This window comes from Rhinolophus ferrumequinum, chromosome 4 (assembly GCF_004115265.2).
Source record: "Rhinolophus ferrumequinum isolate MPI-CBG mRhiFer1 chromosome 4, mRhiFer1_v1.p, whole genome shotgun sequence".
Taxonomy (NCBI): domain Eukaryota; kingdom Metazoa; phylum Chordata; class Mammalia; order Chiroptera; family Rhinolophidae; genus Rhinolophus; species Rhinolophus ferrumequinum.
The window spans coordinates 69,196,837-69,216,568 of NC_046287.1; the positions used below are offsets into that span (position 1 = coordinate 69,196,837).

The 19,732-nt window shown below is 37.2% G+C and overlaps 1 protein-coding gene across 1 annotated transcript in view; it reads right to left on the minus strand.

Annotated features, from left to right (window-relative positions):
• Window positions 1–3,445: 3,445 nt before the first annotated feature.
• Window positions 3,446–19,732, minus strand: part of LONRF1 (LON peptidase N-terminal domain and ring finger 1) — a 28,236-nt gene continuing 11,949 nt past the window's right edge. The window contains exons 4-12 of the mRNA XM_033104874.1: window positions 17,130–17,279; window positions 16,362–16,602; window positions 16,170–16,266; window positions 14,762–14,876; window positions 11,419–11,540; window positions 9,112–9,270; window positions 8,829–8,991; window positions 7,254–7,406; window positions 3,446–4,778 (exon numbers count right to left, since the gene is read on the minus strand). Of these exons, the coding sequence (XP_032960765.1) occupies window positions 4,620–4,778; window positions 7,254–7,406; window positions 8,829–8,991; window positions 9,112–9,270; window positions 11,419–11,540; window positions 14,762–14,876; window positions 16,170–16,266; window positions 16,362–16,602; window positions 17,130–17,279 (1,359 nt within the window). The 3' untranslated portion in view covers window positions 3,446–4,619. The remainder of the gene's footprint in view (window positions 4,779–7,253; window positions 7,407–8,828; window positions 8,992–9,111; window positions 9,271–11,418; window positions 11,541–14,761; window positions 14,877–16,169; window positions 16,267–16,361; window positions 16,603–17,129; window positions 17,280–19,732) is intronic.

Below are 19,732 nucleotides of genomic sequence, written 5' to 3' on the forward strand. Positions count from 1 at the left end.
AAGCCCGGTCATAAATGTGTTCTCCACAGAAAATATTAAATACTTTTTGAATGTCGGCATTCAAACATTGGCTTAGGAAGAAAGTTCCCACCCTATCACTGAGCCAGTCGTCTCACTGCAGAGCAGCGCCACACAACTGAGTTCCTGCTGCTGTTTTGTTCGTCCTCAGTCCATCTGTGTAAGTTTGCCTTATTGTTTCCCTTTAAATGGATGAATTTGGTCACTAAGAAAGCAAGTAGATTATTTTATTAGTCTTCAGTTCTGGGAAAATTCCTCGTATTATGTGTTTCTTCTCTTTTACTTTTAAGAAATGGCTATTACATAGACACTAAAACTTGAAATCACAAACAATCCAATTAAAAAAATGGGCAGAGGACCTGAATAGACATTTCTCCAAAGAGGACATACAGATGGTCAACAGACATGTGAGAAGATGTTCAACGTCACTAATCATCGGAGAAATACAAATAAAAACCACAATGAGATACCACCTCCCTCCTGTCAGAATGGCTATCAATAAATCAACAAACAAGTGTTGGGGAGGGTGGAGATAAAAGGGAACCCTCATGTACTGCTGGTGGGATTGCACATTGGTACAATGGAAAGATACTATGGAAATCAGTATGGCGGTATCTCAAAAAACTGGAAATGGAACTACCTTATGACCCAGCAATTCCACTCCTGGGTATTTATCCAAAGAAATCCAAAACACTAATCTGAAAAACTTTATACACCCCTATGTTTACTGCAGCACTACTCACAATAGCCAAGATATGGAAACACCTGAAATGCCCATCAATAGACGATTGGATAAGAAGAGGTGGTACATTTATACAATGGAATATTACTCTGCCATAAAAAAGAATGAAATCTTACCATTTGCAACAACATGGATGGACCTAGAGGATATTATGCTAAGTCAGACTGAGAAAGACAGAAACAATATGATCTCACTCATGTGGAATCTAAGGAACAGAACAAAAGAGCAAACAAAACAGAAACAGACTTACAGACACAGAGAAAAAAACTGATGGTTGCTAGATAGGAGTGGGGGATGGGTGAGAAAGGCGAAGGGATTAGGAAGTACAAACTGGTAATCACAAAATAGTCCCGGGGATGTGAAATACAGTATGGGAGATATAGTCAATAATGTAAAAACTATGTATGGTGTCAGATGGGTACTAGGCTTATCAAGAGATCACTGAATACATTTATATAAAGTGCCTAACCACTGCACTGAACAGCTGAAACTAATATAAAACAAACATAATATTGAATGTCAACTACAATTATATATACGGTCATGGGATGGAAAGTACAGTATAGGGAATATAGTCAATAGGATTGTAATAACTATGTACGGTGTCAGGTAGGTAGACTTGTTGGGTTATCACTTTGTGAGGGGTATAAATGTCTAATCATGTTGTTTTGTACACCTGAAACTAATAAAAAATTTGAATCAATCTTCTATGTTTCAATTTTTCCCTCATAGTCTGACTCTATTGATCTCTGTGCTATGTTCTGGAAAGCACCCCCACTCAACCCTCCACTTCATTCATTCATTCTCCTGCATAGCTCATCTACTTTAATCATTCACTCATTGATTCAACAAACTTTTATTGAATGCTGCTAGTGTCAGGGGCTGTTTGAAGAAATTTTTTAGATTCCCAGATCTTGTTTGGGAATTACACATCCTCAAACCTAAGGATATTAAGTTTTTTGTCTTGTTTAGAATGTTTTTCCTCAAATTTCTAGGATTTGATTGTTTACTCATCTTTCTCATTTGGGATCCCCGTTCATTTGAGATTTCTCATTCGGTCAGCCTTGTTGATGGTGGGATTATACTGGAATAAACTGCCATGTGAGCAGGTCAGTAGCTTGCTCTCTGTGCACAAGGGCTCTCCATCCTATTGGGGATCTGTAGTTAAGATTTCATGGGTCTTCCTTGGCCCAATGCCCACATGTGCTTTGGCTGGACAATCGATCCTGCTGCCCGCTGCGCAGCCCAAGTTGGGGAAAGGCCCAAATGATCCAGTCATGTAAAGGGGAGCCTCCCTAAGGAATCCACTGGTGCATCCCAAGACCCTCTCCCAGTTTCAGGTTTCCCTATAGTCTTCCATTTCTGTAAAGCTATGCTCTCCTCTGCATCTTTATCCAATTTCCCTTCTTAACTGGCATTAATTTCAATCCTGTTGCGGTCAGCCTATGCTTGGAGCTTAAGTCTGTTTAAACTGTTAGACACCGGTCATAATACTCAGGAGAGGTTTCCATATTTAAGTCAGTTATCTCCTGTGAGTGCCATAAGCAAAGTGCGAGGAAAGTGCTGTGGAGTTCTGAGTTCCATCTGAGTGAAGGCATCCAAGTTGGACTGCAGAGAACAAGAACTGGACTTGTCCAAACAGGTGTATAAAAGCGGCAAGTAGCTACTTTGGCTTGAAATGTTGAATTCATGACAGAACTTAGTCATTCAAAGTGATAAGGGGAAAAAAATCTGTCACATGCCTTTGCTCTCTTTTTTTTTTTTTTAAATAAACTGTATGGAAAGTACAATAAGAAAAAGTTTCCAGAGATTTAAAAAATATCTATAGACAACAGTAACTATCAGAGATCATCTATCACAAAATTAAGGTCGAATGATAAGTAAAACACAGGACTTCTCATTAGTATGTGTGCGCATATGTGGAGACTGCATAGTGCCGATCTGTGTGTGTGTGAGCGTGTGTGTACACATATGCACACACGCATATTACAGATGTAGATTCAGCACCACGTAACTCCCACTGCCTTCTGATACACCTTTTGAGGACTACATAGTTCAACTCTTTACTTATACTACCCAGACACTATTTAACAGGCATTTAGTAGTTTTTTATTACAAGAAAGTTTAATCTGACACTTTAGAAACTATTGATAAGGTACTTTTAGGGAATGGCCTACTTTAGACAATGTTTTCTGCAGAACTAATGAACAGATTCTCAATTAGCATAATTGAGGGGGCAAAGGGTGGTCCTCTAGGCAGTCATTTCTGGATATATTTTTATAAAAACATTCAACATTAAAAGGTGATTTAGTTATATTTGGAAAATCCTAGCTGGGAAACTGGGGACTGAAATGGTTAAGTACGTTACCAAGAGGAGTACAAATGGGGGTAACATGTACATAAGATTTTTATCTTTATCCTAAAGGAACATGGTTTTTTAAAAGGTTGAAAAATAATGCTTTAGATGATGGTTCTCGGGCCGCAAGCCTCCTTAAGACACTACCTTGTTTGTTTGGTCAAAAATACTACATTGTTTGGTCAAAAATTGACCAAAAAAGTGTTTTGAAAGCTATAATTTATGTTTCATGGCTCAAAACAATAAGCAAAAGTCATTTGTTATTTTACTATATGCAGTTTGATACCTCCACTAATTTTTTTACATAAACCTAAAATTTAAGAAAACAAATTATGAATTTAGCTTTTATTCAAAATTAAATAAGCAAAAGCAAAAATTTTAAGAAACTTTTACAAATTACTTACATAAAGAAAGTTAATAGGGACAGTCACAAGTCTGCAACAAATAATTACAAAAGGTATCTAGGGCAGCATGAATATAAACCATGTCACAGCATGGCGATCTAATTGTGATATGAATAAGGCATAACTAACAATTGCACCAAGACCAGAATTAAAAAATAAAACATACTTTAAAAGCTTAGTTCTACATTAAGCTTCTCTTTCCTCAGATCTTTAATGGGTTTATACTATGCAATTTTTAAAAACAAACACATCATGTCAAACTATAAATTACATAGATAGACAGTTAACGTGAAAAGCCCCCTAAAATGTACAAACTAACTGGTACTGAATTGAGTTCTCCATTTACCATTATGTACAATTAAATGTAAACCATATTTTCACAGTTTTAAGTGTTTTATGAATAGACGCACAGTACCATGTCAGGTTTGCAATTGTTCCTGAAAACTGGCTCTAGGTTCTGCATCCATTGCCTGTCGGCCATTAGGATGCAAGTATTTACATAAATAAGAAACTGTGTCATAGTCAATGGTCAAAACAGTTCAGCAAGAGCAGGATTTCCAATAAAGAGTGACACTCAATACCATAGTTTACCTACTTGTGCAAATATAAGCATTAGGACAGAGAAATCTGAGGCGAATTCAATTTGCAAACACTTGTATCCCTACTGTTGTAAACTTGGGCAATAAATGACCTTAGGCAAGTTCTGCTCTCTATGGCTTTTTTTCTTTTTAAAATGTTAAAGCCAGAGAAAATGCGCACATACCACCCACACCCACGCACACACGCATTCCACATACACACACGGAGTTCTCATTTCACTGTAGAATATGGTACATAGTGCAAATTCATCACAATGTAGAGGTTCAACACACAATTACTGTGTGTTTTTCTGTGCAAGTTCTTAGTGGTCTAAATCCTAGTTGAAGGTATTCATTTGCAGAACCACATGATTCCGGAGGTTGAAGGGGAAAAAAAAAACCCAAAACAGAACAGTTTCATTACATTTCTCAAACCAGCACTGGATGTGAAAGGCAGCGGACAACCTGGCCATCAACACAGCCAGATTAGGGTAACTTTAAAAGAATATCCAAGCAGTTAGTTACTTAGATTGGTCTCTAGAAAAATAGGTCAATATATGTTGTATCTTTGTCAACCGTTCTTTGAAAGACTTCATTGACAAAACCGACAGCTGATAGCGGGGATCTACAGGAAGAACTGCAAGAAGCCACCAACACCAGGCAGGTCCATTGGGAGTCACCTAAAAATAATCAACATTTTACAGTAAAACAAATATTTATGTAATCACAACAGTTAACAAACCACCACCAAGCTAGCCTTTATCGAGCACTTTCCCACATCAGGTCCCATTTCAAATTCTTTAAACAATCATGTAAGGAAGGTTATCACTATGCCCGTATAAAATGGGAAAACCGAAGCTCAGAAATGTAATACAAACTGTCCAAGGCCTCTCAGCTCACGTGTGGCAGAGCCAAGATTCAAATCCAGACCTGACTCCACAGCCAACCCGCTTTCCTCTGCATTGCACTGCCTTACGGCAGGGTTTCTCAAGCTCAGGCGACTCACATTTGGAGCCAGACGGTTCTTTGTTATGAGAACTGTCCTGTACGTTGTAGCATGTTTAGCAGCACCTCTGAACTCTACTAGATGCCAGTAGTACCTCCCCGGTTGTCATAGTTAAAAATGTCTCCAGATACTATCAAATGTCCCATTACAGGGGCAAAATTGTCCCAAGCTGAGAACTGCTTTCTTAAAATAGATATTTAAAACATTAAGATAAGTTAATGGATATTTCAAAATTTCTTCAAAGAATTGTTGAATCCTAGGAAAGACAGAAAAAGGTCTCAGCTTCTAGTTTCATTTGAAACATAAACCTATCTCCAGCAAAGAAGCTCCTCTGATGTGCCAAGGGCTGACTACAGGCTATTGAAAGAACTAGAATTCATATAAAAGAACTTTAAAGCCACTTTTACTACACATTGAATTGCTTTTTACTAAACCTGAAACACGAGGTTTCAGGACAAAAGGAGCTGTGACATCAGTGTTGATCTCAACACGCTCCTCTTAGAATCAAAGTAGATTTCTGTATTTGTGTACTGTCTGTTCCCAACTCAGCATCACGACCACCTCCTTCTGCATTTCAGAGACATCAGATATTACATTTCCGGGAATCACCCCCTTCCCCATTCGGTTCCAGGTGAGCCTTGGCCAAGGAGAGGCACTCCTGTGAGATGTGGAAGTCGGAACAAAGGAAGCTGTTGTTCTCTGGAGACTGTTGCCAAGGGTGGCAGCTGGTAAGATTTGTAGAAGCGTTCCAAAGAACTCTTGCAGACCACCTGCTCCATCACAACAGATGAGATTCTGGTGGTGACTTCCCTGGGAGTCCTAGGAACGACAGCAGCTTGCCTGTAAGGCCCTGAGCAGCACCGGGCATCGCCAGCAGGTCGAGCCCGGTGGCGGCAGGTTCCCTGACCTCTACTGATGACGCCCCTGATCTTCACTCCTCAGCTCTCCCAACGCTGTGTCTACTCTACATCCTACAATAAACCATTAGTCCCTGGAATATATAGAGCGGCTGCTTCTGTTTTCCTGACTGAATCCTGACTTATACACATGACTAACAGAAAACAGTGAGAGGATAGGATAATAAAAAGTGAAGGTGAAGGTGACAGGAAAGTAATGTTGAATTTTTCCACAAGTTGGTTTGTTAACATTTAAAATTTCCTTATTCAATTTTGTCCTTATCAAAAGCTATTTCTATCCAGTTGAATCAGGCTCAGGTAGTCAGGATCAAACATACATTTGGCAACTAATAACATCCTAGATACAGAATGAGTTCTCAATTTGGAGATGGTCTGATATTGAAATTGCAAGTTCGGGTGAAGGATTCAGACAGACTTAGCCCAATCTTTGAAAACTGGAAGGAGAGGCAGTGTGTTATCACTGTGAAACCTATTATCTCTCTGTCTTCATATATTTATTTATAGCCATTCCTTTATGAAATCTATTACCTTCTGACCACAAACACTTGAATTCAATTCAATGAAAAAATGCTGATCCCTAAAAGCTAGTGCTTTGATGAGTCTAAAATCAGATTCTCCAGAATAGTGACCCTTCTTTTATGCTTCTTACAGTGCCTACCGCACAGACCTGCTTACACAGAAAGTGCCTGCTACACATTGATTAGATTAAGCTTAAATGTCAACCCTAAGTACCTGAGCAAGACCAGCTTCATGTGAAGTGGAGTACTAAACATGAAGAGACAAAAATGAATTGAAGTGGCAGGATAAAAGGTGGGAATAAAAGGAGAGGTAAGAAAATATTTTTTCCCAAAGTGTAGAAGATGCTACTTCTCAACTGTCAAAGAATAACAGCAACAGCTGCCTGGTTTGAAGGCACAGATGTCTCATAGTCACAATTTACTAGACGGTACCATGTCCCATTTTTGATTCCTTATCCCTCTCTGGAAAATCCTCCATTTAAGGGCTTTCTCCTCCCTGCACTCACTCCTATAGGAACCTCAGCGGACACTTATTTCCATCCGCTTCCTGCATAAAATGTAGCAGATATCACTGCACTAGAGAATATGGTCATGATTCTAAAGACGGAAGAATGTTGTGCAAGAAAGACAACAAAAAGAATAAAACTTAAAATCTACTAATTTAGGTTGACAAAAAAAGTGAGACTTTCGGAAACAATATCAAAGCTATCATACCTGAAGGTTTTCCTCCCTCCCGGGCATTGATCCAAAATGCTGAAGAATTTGGCTTCGAAATCTGTCTCTTAAATTTTGAAACCAGCTGCAGGCTTGAGAGTATACCAAATCATGAAGCTGTCTGAGATTCTCTATTTCATCTTCATTTTCAACCTAGAAATAACAACAGTTAATAAGATTTCTGTATCTAATCTTCTTTTTCTAATATCACTGACCCTATAAAAATGAAAAAAGAAAAAAAAATAGGGAATACCTATTTCAGTGTTGGATCAGAGAATATTATTGTTATGCAGCATATTAATATATCATATATTTCTGCCACACATAATGCCAATGGGCCAGACTAAAGGAAGACAGCAAGGCCTGCCCTCCACCTAGCCTTGCTGAGTTAGCACCGCGATATTGCCGAAACCTACTAACCCCCCATTCGGAGGGGGAAGACTGAAAGTGAGTTCTCGGACAAAGGTCTACGTGAACTTGGAAGTCCTTTTGTCTTTATGGATCATTGGCTTTGAAAGCAGAGAACAAAAACCCAGAAGAATACAGGTGCCGTAATAACAGGAAAGACTGGGGGAGGGGGTTAAGGTGCAGATGACATGGCAGAAAAGCATAACAGGACGGAAGACAAGCATAATTATATCTTTTCCCAGGAAACTGGGTCAAAAAACAAAAACAAAAACAAAAATGCAATAAATAACTTAGCTAATAAAGTCAGTATATCAAAAGACAGGGAGAAAACTTATGCAATGATGAACCTCTGCTATACAGGACCAAGGCTGTGGCTACCTCCATCACCTCTGTACACCCTTCTGACTACTGGATCATGAAACTGCAAACGTAAAATTAAATGCATGAGCCTTCCAGCCTGAGATCCAGAGGAGTAGTGTGATCAAAGGCCAGTGGGAAGATGGAACGTTAACTCATCATTTCATATTGACTTCTTTAACACACTCTTATATCCCACTCACTACCTGCCAGGGAGTGCTCTATTCCATATACATTCAGGCATCTGAACAAATACCAGGCCTGACTCAGCCTTTCACACATCAAGGATGACTCAGTATGAAAACAACAAAGGGACTCTAAAAACATTCTGAAATATAAAAGGTTAAGTCTATAGCACACAGGAGACAAAAGAATGTACTTTTCATTTTTGAAAGATTTGAAATGAAACACATAACGATAGTTTAAAAGGCATCTGCTTTTTGCACAACGTGAATGCACTGAATGACACTGAATTACACACTTAAAAATGGTTCAAATTCAATCCACTGCTACAGTCAAGCACCTCCCATGCAGATGCACACAGATATCCCAGGTACTACGCTGGGCGTTGAGCCTGGGGACTGGGGAAGGAAGAGGATCTAAGTTCCGGTCTCCCAAGTTCCCTTGGAATTCACAATGATGAAGAACAAGGTCAGAAAAAGTAATTTGGAGCTAATCTGCATAAGTACAGATGAGAGTCTCTACTAGGAAGAACTGTTTCCTGGGCCTGGAAAATATCAGCCTGGATGCCTATACAGCACCTAGGACCGAGTACACCAAAGTGTGCTGGAAAAGAATAGTTTGTAATACCTTAACATCTTCCAGATATTCAATGTCTGCAGTGCAATATCCATCTTTCATTCCTCTTTTTAAAACCCTAAATCGCTTTCCTCCAACTGTATCAACCACAGACCTTCCATCAGGTAAGAAATGTACATTTCTAATTTGCAACATACAACCATAATCTGCAAAACTAGAAGAAAAACTCTAATTAATATCAAAGTTCAAGTAACAAACATGCAAGTTCTCAATATTCAAAGAAAGTTCCAATATAAATAAAAACATGGATTACTGAAGTACACAGAAAGCATACCTATTTTGTGTATCACTGACACACATCCCAAACTGTTTAGTTCCAGTTTGTATACTTCTTCGAATCATCAGTCTGTATCTTGGCTCAAATACATGAAGAGGGCAAGGCACAGTGGGATAGGCCATAGTGCAAACAAATATTGGAACATTCTTGGTCAAGCTGAAGAAGAGACAACTTTCATTATTATATATCAGAACACACAACCAAAATGACTAAAGCCTGCAAATGTAGTAAATTACTATAAAACAAAAAGAAATGAGCACTAAATACGGTGATTTTTATTCTTGGCAAGAACAATAGTCAGTATCCCTTTTATTAAGCTTGCACTGATACAATATTAACACTAAAAATCTGTTTGTGATCCGCTTATTTATACCAGTCAATTTAAATTTGAGATACCAGGTTACCCTATAGAGCTAAGTATCTTTATGAATGAAGAAGTGATTATAATTACAGTTTTATATTAAAAATCTGTTTACATCTGTAACATGATTGAGCTAATACCTTTTATCCGTAAAACACTCTTACTCTGAGAAAACAATAAGGAGCCAGCCCAGTGGCTCAGGTGGTTGGAGTGCTGAGCTCCTAATGCCGAGGTCACTGGTTCAAGTCCTACATGGGCCAGTGAGTTGCGCCCTCTACAGCTAAGATTGTAACAACGGCTCAGAGCTGGGCAGCTGTGAGCAGCCGAAGGTTGGTGAGAGCTGCCGTGAGCGGCCCACCGATGACAGGCGACCAACTGCCTCAGCCGGGGGGAGCGCAAGGCTCATTATACCAACATGGGCCAGGGAGCTGTGTCCTATACAACTAGACTGAGAAACAACAGCTTGAACAGGAGTGTAAGGGTGGGGTGGAAGAAAGGGGGGGAAAAAAAGAAAATAAGAAAAAATGTGCTCCCACAAAAGACAAAAAGCAAATCATTAAAAATTCTTAGGCATTAAAAATATTTTCAGGGCAGCCAGATAGCTCAGTTGGTCAGAGCGCAAGCTCTCAACAAGGTTGCTGGTTCAATTCCCGCATAGAATGGTGGGTTGTGCCCCCTGCAACTCAAGATTGAAAATGGCAACTGGACTTGGAGCTGAGCTGCGTCCTCCACAACTAGACTGAAGGACAACGACTTGGAGCTGATGGGCCCTGGAGAAACACACTGTTCCCCAATATTCCCAGTAAATTTAAAAAACAAATATTTTCAAACTCACTATCAAAGACAGATAATTCAATAACACTTTTTCCAGATAATTAAAATGATACATTTTTCATTGCCAGATTGGCAGAAAATAAGAAGGATACAGATACAGGCAACGCCCAGCTTTGGCAAGGGTATGGGGAAAACTGACAGCGCAGGGGATAGTTTGAAACAATACAACCACAAGGGAGAGAATTTGGCTATATACATCAAAAACTTTTTAAAATGTTCGTATCCTTTGAACCAACTGCCTTTTTTCCCCCCAAGTACTATAAGAATGTTCAATGTAGCACTGTGTATAGCAGACAAAACTTAGAAGCAAAAAGAGAGGATTAGTAAATTATGACATAACCATAAAATGGGATACTACATTTAAATGTCTATATGAATGAGAAAAGTTTATAAAATAATATGAATAAAATTATCCCGAGTTTAAAATGTATTTTTATATATATTAAAATCTGCAAGGATTTTATGCCTAAACGCTGAAGGAGATTCCCTTTGGGTTACAGATTATGGCTTTTCTCCCCCTTGCTCATTTATGTTTTCTAGTTCATCTTCAAAAGAACCATAAGTTACTTATATAAAAGTAACATTTAATAAAAATGTTTAATATACAAGTGCTAGTTCCTCTACGTTTAAATTGAAAATTTGGCCCCTAAGTCATGCCTTCTCTCATTTGAATTGTAGTCTCAGGTCTCAAGGTCCCGCCTTCCAAACTTCTAACTGGATCCCCCTGCCAATCTAGGCCATTTATCCGCTACCTTTCCCCTGCCCTGCCTTGACAGCTGAGGGTTGCTGTTCCCACCAGCTCCGCCTCTCCATTCCCCATTCCACTGTCTTAAGTCCCTGTAAGAAACCCTTCGCCTACCTAAAATATTGAGTTCAGTGCAAAGAGCTAATTCCCAGCAGGACGCCTGGAAGTTGCCAAATTAACTTTTAAAAAATTCTGTCTGTTGAGGACAAGGGAAGCTCACCGACATTTGTTTTAAAAAGACACCTTTGACTAGACTGGGTTGAACTAAAGACAGGATCCAGCTTGCTGTGAGGTTTCTCCTTACTATTTGAAAGGGTAGTAGTTCGTAATTTGATTGTATTAATTTTTATGAGAAGACACTTACTGTGAGAGTTCAGCAGTTTCTTCATCATATATTTTTTTTCTCTCAGACAGCTCATCAGGCAGATACTTCACTATTAATTCTTCCAACAGCTGTGTGACACAGTACCTCCTATCTGCTAGATACTAGAAGACAGTATTATTTTACATTCCAATATTTTTTCCTCTAGTATAAAACAGACAAAACAGTTTTAATTGATATAGTAAAGGCTTTATTACATATTTATACAGTCAATTCTGAATTAATTGAATTAGTGAGGGGGAACCTTACAATGAACGGATGATGCTAAACAGGTAAACCTGTCTGAAGCTTTGTTCAAGAACATAATGACATGGTTGCAGCTTGAACCAAGCACTCTATATGACCTGTGTCTTGCTATGATCACAAATCCTTTATTAGCAGCTGTCAGCCCTGCACCGGCCATTTCCCACACCACAGGCCAATTTCCATCTGACAGCTCATGGGTACCTGAAACTAGCGTTTTAACTGAGAAACAAAAATAAGGTAAGGAATAAAGAAAAAAATGCCCTTGCCTTATTTAAGAAAAACAAAACTATTCCTTTTTTGTTGTTGTTCCCAATTTCAGTGGTAGTTTCCAAATAATTTTTCTTTCAGCTTCTTCCACTGTCACCCCCCTATTACTCAGATCCTTATGAAGAAGTTGCTTTTCATATATGACCCCTCCCATATAAAATGCTTCATTTGTACCACTCCCTTAATACTCTGAAAAATTGCCACCTTCATGCATTCTGGTGTCATTTTCTATTCCAACTGCTAAAAGCCACCTTTCACTCCGATGAAAACCTATCTATCTACCCTCTAAGATCTGGCTCCAATTTTACCTTTTTCATAAAGTTTTCTTTACTTTTCTGTCTCCCAAGAACCCCATATTTTATTGCCTTTACCATATAAAAGGCAGTTACCATACCCTGCACTGTATTACATGCACAGGGATACATCCTATCTCTGTAACTGAACTAAAAACTGCATAGGGGCAGGGACCAGGTCAGAGGGTCTGCACCGGATTTTAGACAAAGAAAATGCCCAACACAAATTTATTTAATACAAATAGTGAGGAAAACTCTTGGGAGACAATGACAAGATAAGGCAAAGAGAAGGCATCCTTTAATCTGTAGATCCAGCTTAAATAAGGGTTTGTCATTATCCAATGAAAAATAGAGTAGGAACCATGAGAGAGGTTAGGAAATGGGGAATAGTAGTGGTTTTCAAATTTTAGTATGAATCCAGGCTGATTAAAAAAGATTGCTGAGCCCCACCCCAGTGTTTCTTATTTAGTGGCTCTGGAGTGGGGTCTGAGAATGTATATTTCTAAGCAATTCCTGGGTGATACAGACGCTGCTGATCACTCTGAGAAGCACTGAGCTACAGACTGGAGAGAGGTACTCCTGAGCAGGTGATACAGACACAGGGAACTGCCGAGTTTATTATAATAGTAATCAAAGTACACACATTATAAAAAGCAATTTTATTACCATTTTCTATTAAATTAATAACGGTTTTAAAATTTAATACTCATGCATTATATTAAATTTGGGGAAATACAGCTTCTCTTACATTACTGATAGGAATTTAAATTTGTATACCATTTCTAGGGACCTAGGCAATCTGGCAATTGGTTTTAAGAATCTTATAAACATATGACCTTTGAGCTAGTAATTTATCTCCCAGGAATTGACCCTAAGGAAACTGGTTTTAAGAGTCTTATAAACATATGACCTTTGAGCTAGTAATTTACCTCCCAGGAATTTACTGTAAGGAAATAGTCAAAGATGCAAAGCATGGTATATAAAAAAAAGAGAACGAAATGTACAAATCCAATAGGGAAATGTTAAATCATTAGATTACTGTTATCTTTAAAATATATTCAAATCAAAAAAATAAGCAAAATAAAATGACAAGTAGGAGTAATATCAATGTAGAGTATATCAATTTTATTTTTTAAAAAATATGTATTTAGATTTTATGATTTACATTATATAGGGTATCTTCAAAGTCGGGACACAGGATAGTTATTTTTAAACAGTATGTTAGTTATATTTTTAAATAATATGCTTATTTTATTATCCTTCAATCTCCAGACATTTTTTAAGATGAGATATCTCTAAATTTAAAGCAATGTTATTTAATTGTTCATCTGAAAAAAAGCGTAATAAATATACTAGAGTATCTAAAAAACTGCAAACACAGGAAAAATAGCATAGTTAGAATATTTCACCTGAAAACACTGAGTACCTTAGTTGAAAATGTAACTAACAAACTCTTTAAGAGTAAGTTTATCTTGTTTCCTGACTGTGAATATTCTGTATTCGGTTTTGTGTCGTACATTATCAGCTTATTACGTAAGACGCACATCAAATGTAACAATACTCATATGCTATTATAATATCTATATAGAGGTATGTTTTCTACATAAGAAATAACTATGTATATTCAAGAGCAAAATGGTTTTATCAATTTTTATTCATATTTGGAACAGTTTTTTTTCTGTCCACAATCCTGTCCACCACCAGAGACAGGCTCATTCTCCCTGAGCAACGCGGTCACTGCAACTGGAACTCAGAATTATAAGGGTTTGGCCTCACCTTAGGGGATCTACAGTCCCCCATGCAGGACTGAGGGGGTATTGTCCTCCACTCTGTTACAGAAGACACTCACCTGGGATCTAGCTGGTCTCCTAACAAGGTTACCAGTGCTGATCACTGACTCTACAAGAAGGGCTGTGGGAAGCTGTGCCTCCCTCTCCTGTCCAGTCTACCCCTTTCTAGAGTTATGCTGTGCAGTGCGGTAGCCACTACTCACATGTGCCTACTTACATGTAAATTAATTAAAATTAAACAAAATTAAAAATGCAGTTCCTCAGCCACAATAACCACATTTCAAGTGTTTAATAGTGACATTTGGCCAGTGGCTACCGTGTTACACAGCGTAGAAATAGATCATTGCTACCAATGCAGAAGTTCCATTGGACAGAACCATTTCGCTATTAAGAGGGCTGGACTAGGCCTGAAATCGGGCCTTTTACTGGGAATGGGAGGCAGGGCAGTTGGGTTTCCCCATTATTAAAATTCTCATCATTAAAACTGACCTTATTCCTTACCATGTACTTGACCATACCCCCTTGTTAAAGACAACCTCTCTGCTTTCCCCTAAGCTCTCCAATCTCACATTTCTCTAAAGCTAACATATGGATAATGAAATGTTATCCTTTTTGGTCACTCAGCATATATAATCTAATTCATTCTGAACATCATCATCACTATTTCTATGGCTGAACAGAACCATGTGGCCAAACTTAACACAAACAGATAAATATATAAATGTTTACCTCTTTTAAGCTTTCTTTGCAAAGGGGACAATAGGGTGTATGATCTAAACAACGCTCAAGACAATTCTTACAGAATGAATGTCCACAAGGGGTTGTTACTGGCTCAAAAAACAACCTGAAATCAACCAGGATACACGTTAGTTTTCACATTAAATTATCTACTGGAAAAACTGAACAAACTATAATAGAACTATAATACTAATCTATTTAGACAAGGAAGAAGGAGGGTCTGGTGGGTAAGAGAAGAGGGAAGGGGCAGTGATAAATGCAATTACAACCTCCTGATACTTTTAAAAGTCTTCTATCAACAGAGGTACCCTGCAAAGCACCTAGAGTTGTACTGACTAATATATAACAGCCACTTGCTACATGTGGCTCTAAACATTTGAAATGTGGCTTGTCCAAACTGAGATGTGCAGTAAACATAAAATGTATACCAGATTTCAAAACCCTAGTGCAAAAAATAAATATCATTAATAATTATTAATTAGCTTTTGTATAGATTGGTACTTTCTCATCTCTTTACAATTGGGTTTCTTAGTAAGCTTATAAACGCCTTACAATATAAAATTCATTAAAAGGAATAATCCAATAAATATTACAGTTGAATCCTAAAGAAATATTAGGCTTAATACCAAGTGTAATAAACAATATGGAAAAACTCATTTTACTTATAATTATTTCCTGAGACACTTCTGAATTTCCTAGAAGTACTGTGAGATGTATAAGTACTTCAGAAATTGTCTTGTCTAATCCCCTCACCTCATAAATGAAGAAGCCTCGGTTCAGAGTTAGGAGACTTGCTCAGAAATACAGCTACTTACTACCAGCCACACATGGCCAGCACCAAGTCTCCTGACTCTTCATGCATTGTTCCTTTGACTCCACCACAGTTTATGTAAATGGAAAATATTCTTTCAAAACTATCATCTTTTAGCATTCTAAGCATTCTACATAACGGAAATCCTTATCCAATGGTACTTTAACAGGATTTTATGGTTAAAATATGCAAACAAGATAGAATCAGATACATATAATACATAATTAGAATTCTTACCCAAATCTAAAATCATGGATATATCTAAGTTTTAATAATACATATAGCTTTTATAGTACGTCACAATTTCCCAAGTACTTTTTATACTGAAGTCATTTGGATTCTTACGACACAGCAAGAGAGGCTAGGCAAATACTCGCCTCACTTTGTAAGTAAGGAAAACCAAGATTCACACATATTTGTCCAAGGTGTGAAAGGTCAACCTAGGACTAAAATTCTTATCTTTTGATATTTAGTACAGTATTATGTTACTTTACATTGCCTATTATTACAGAGTAGAGTAGCTCTATCTACCCTGTATTTTATTTACATCTACACAAAATATTTATCTTTTATAAATTTTATACTTACCTCATGCAGAGAGAACACTCAAAATCTGAGACATCTATCAATTCTTCTGGTATGTCACCATAAGTTAATGAAAATGTACAGACTTCATTGCGAGTTTCTATTTAGACAAAGAGTTATCTTTAGGAAAAAGTTTAAAGGCCATTCTAAATCAATAAATAAATGTGTTTTATATGAGTATTTTGAAATTTTTACCTCCTTGCTTTTTAAGCTTATTTCTTCCATCTTCATTTACAATTATGTCCTGGTCTAAAAGAGACAACTTTCTTTTCAGCAGAGCACCATTTTCTTGAACAGAGAGTAAAGGTTCTGAGGACACTCTTTTTAAACAATCCTCTCTGGCAGGCATTTCTGTTGAATTTATAGCCTGTGCTGACCGAGCACGATTTAAGCTTCCCTTGATAGGCTCTGACGTGACCTCTCGTATTTCTTCGTTCTATAAAAATACAATAACAAGGGGTAACTGTTTCTTTACTATCCTTTACTGCTCTTGCCAAGAATCAACCAAAATTTCAATGTTTTATAATATTTATTTTACTGTTCATTTAATAGCTCAACTTTAATTCCACAACCCTGGCAAGTAAATGATTTTTGCCAGTACTTATATAGCCCTAAATATCAAGCTGATTTATATTATAATGAGATTTAAGCAGTAATACTAATATAGTTGTTCCTACCCTGAGGGAACTAAAATAAATACAATGTTCTCCATTTTCTAAGAGACTATAAAAGTTTTCTGACATTCAGGTGACCTAAAATTGTGATTAATGAACAAGTATTTTTACATGAAAGTTTTTTGTAAAATAAAAGGCTATAGACAAAAATCCTATTAAGACAACGCTAAATAGGTTAAAAGTACCTAAGCAGATTCTAAGTACTGTACTTGAAATGAGGAAAATAAAGACATTAACTTGTAAAGAAACTGACACACTAACCCCATGATAATCTTTTCTCACCCCTTACCTGCTCCGGGCTAAGTTCACTGGCAGAGTGAGACTCTTCCATTACTGAAGGAAAACCAAAAGGTTTGTTTTTAATACATGGTAATGAATTCCAGGAAGAGTCCTTCAGGCCTTCTTTTAAGTTTTCAGGTGATAGTAAATCAAATAAAATCTGCAAGAGAAACATTATACAAGAAATGGAAAATATAAAATATTTGGTTGACAATAACTTAATATAGTTACCTAATATTTAAGAATTTTTAGAAAATCTGTAGCAGACATTATTTTTAATGAGCCGGGGAGAAACTGCCAAATAGATTTAAGTCTTACAGAACCAAGGTGTGTCTCAGTAAGGTCAAATCACCTCAAAAATATTATTCAAAAGGAAGGCACAGGAGTGGTTCATTGGTAGCCTGAGAAGGTACCCAAGGTAAAGGCTGACTTTTTAATGTAAGGCTTGTAAAAAGAGGAGTTCTTAAGAGAAGTAGAAAATATTTACCTCTGAAGATTAGTGCGTCCTATACAGTCAAAACATGGCTCACACCAATGTATATTTTAATGCTGGACTTGGAGTGTTTATGTGAACTAAAGAACTTGGACCTCTAATGACAAAACTCTAGAATTCCATGTATTTACACTAGCTTCTCAATGAATTATGAACCTGCTCCGGCAGTCACCAGTGCCCAGCTGTTGGGCGGGAGCACCAAATGGCAGTTGCCCTGCAACAGCTGGGAATTAACCTGGGAGGCAGCTGCAATATCAAACTTTCCAGATGCTTCTATCAGGAATACATCTAAAACTCTCAAAGAAACAGGACAGGTCAAGACAGGGGAAGAAACTGGCTAGAAGAAAATGAGAGGGATTCAACAATTTTTGATTGTCAAATAAGCTTTATTTGTGTGCACAGCAGAGCATTTCTTCAAGCCTAAATATGGATATTTGATTTTTCAACTGTGCTATCTCTCACATACACAAAAATAAGAATTACTTATAAATCATTATAATGTAACTATAATTACATATATATACATATATATAAATAAAATGTAAACAAAAGTGTGTATATCTGGTAGGTGTTCGAGCAATACCCCATTTAATGAACATTTAAAAATCTGTATATGTATTTAAATTTCCCGATAAAAAAAAATGTATTAAACACACACCTACCCTAGAACCCAGCAACTCCACTCCCAGGTGTTTACCAATGAGATATACAAATAACGTCCACAAAATGACTTGTGCAAGAATGTTCATAGCAGCAACTGGAAACAATCCAATTGAAAATCACTACTAACTGTAAATACCACAAATTGTGATATGTTTATACAATGGAATACTTAGTGAACAATAAAACATTTTAAATTACTGGATGTATCTCAAAAATATAATATGTTGAGGGAAAAAAGCCAGACACAGAGTATACACTATATGATTCCATTCATATGAAGTTCTAGAATAGGCAAAACTACACTGTGGTAATAAAAATCTGAACAGTAGTTGACTCTGGGAGCATAGTAATAGGGGATTTACTGGAAAGGAGACAAGGGAGCTGCCTAGGGTGATGAAGTATTCCGTATCTTGATGGGGGTGCTGTTACATAGGTTTATAAATTCTCAAAATTCACTGAACTACAAAATCCGTGCATTTAGTTATACGTAAATTATACCACCATTTACAAAAAGCATATTGGGGAAAAACAAATTTTTCAAAGCATCAGTTGTTCTGCATATACATGACCTTATTAAGCAACAAACAAATATGTACATAAATATAAGGATATCCAATAGCATGGAAAATGCAAAATTATAAGCCCTTAAAAAGTCTGCAATCTCCCCAGGGAAGTAACACTAACAAATATAGAACAGTCAGAAAACACACAATAGTAAACCATTTTTTGTTAAATCAGTAGGCTAGAATGTATATGCAACAAACCTCATAGAGGACATACCAGTGTTAGCTGGATTCGTAAGGCATTTGGGATCTGAGAAAAATTTCAAAGTTCTCACACTCCAAGGTACGTAAGACTCTCCCAAGGTTCTTAAACTATGTCCCAGTTCCAGAGATTCTAATTCCTAAGGTCTGTGGTGGGGCCCAGGAATCTTTGTTTACTAAGCACCAAAGATAATTCTGATAAAAAGCCACAGTCTAAAATTTAAACACAACATATAATGTGGCATGTTTGCAGCATACTGAGGAGAGAATCATGACTGGGCACTGAAATGGTGTTAGGGTAGATTTTTCCCAAACAATTTTTCAAAGACTCTCGTCTTTCCAGATACTCTGAATAAAGTTTGACAAAAGCTGAGAGCTATTGTCACGTTAGCATAGCAAAAACTCTGACAGGTTTTGAAGAAACCTGTTTAACTTGGTTTAACCCAATGTTTCCTGAAGTCATTTGATCAGAGAACCCTTTCCCCCTTTTTCTTTTAATTAACACCAACTAACACACCACAGAACAAACTTTGGAAAGTGATCTATAGACTACTGAGAAAAACAAGGCAAAACAAGTTGAATGGAGCAATATTACTGGCAATATAAAAAGTAAGCAAAGTTTAGACCTGAAATGAAAGGTAAAAGGCAGGCCAATAAAAATTCCTGAGCAAGAACATCATGACAACAATGTTT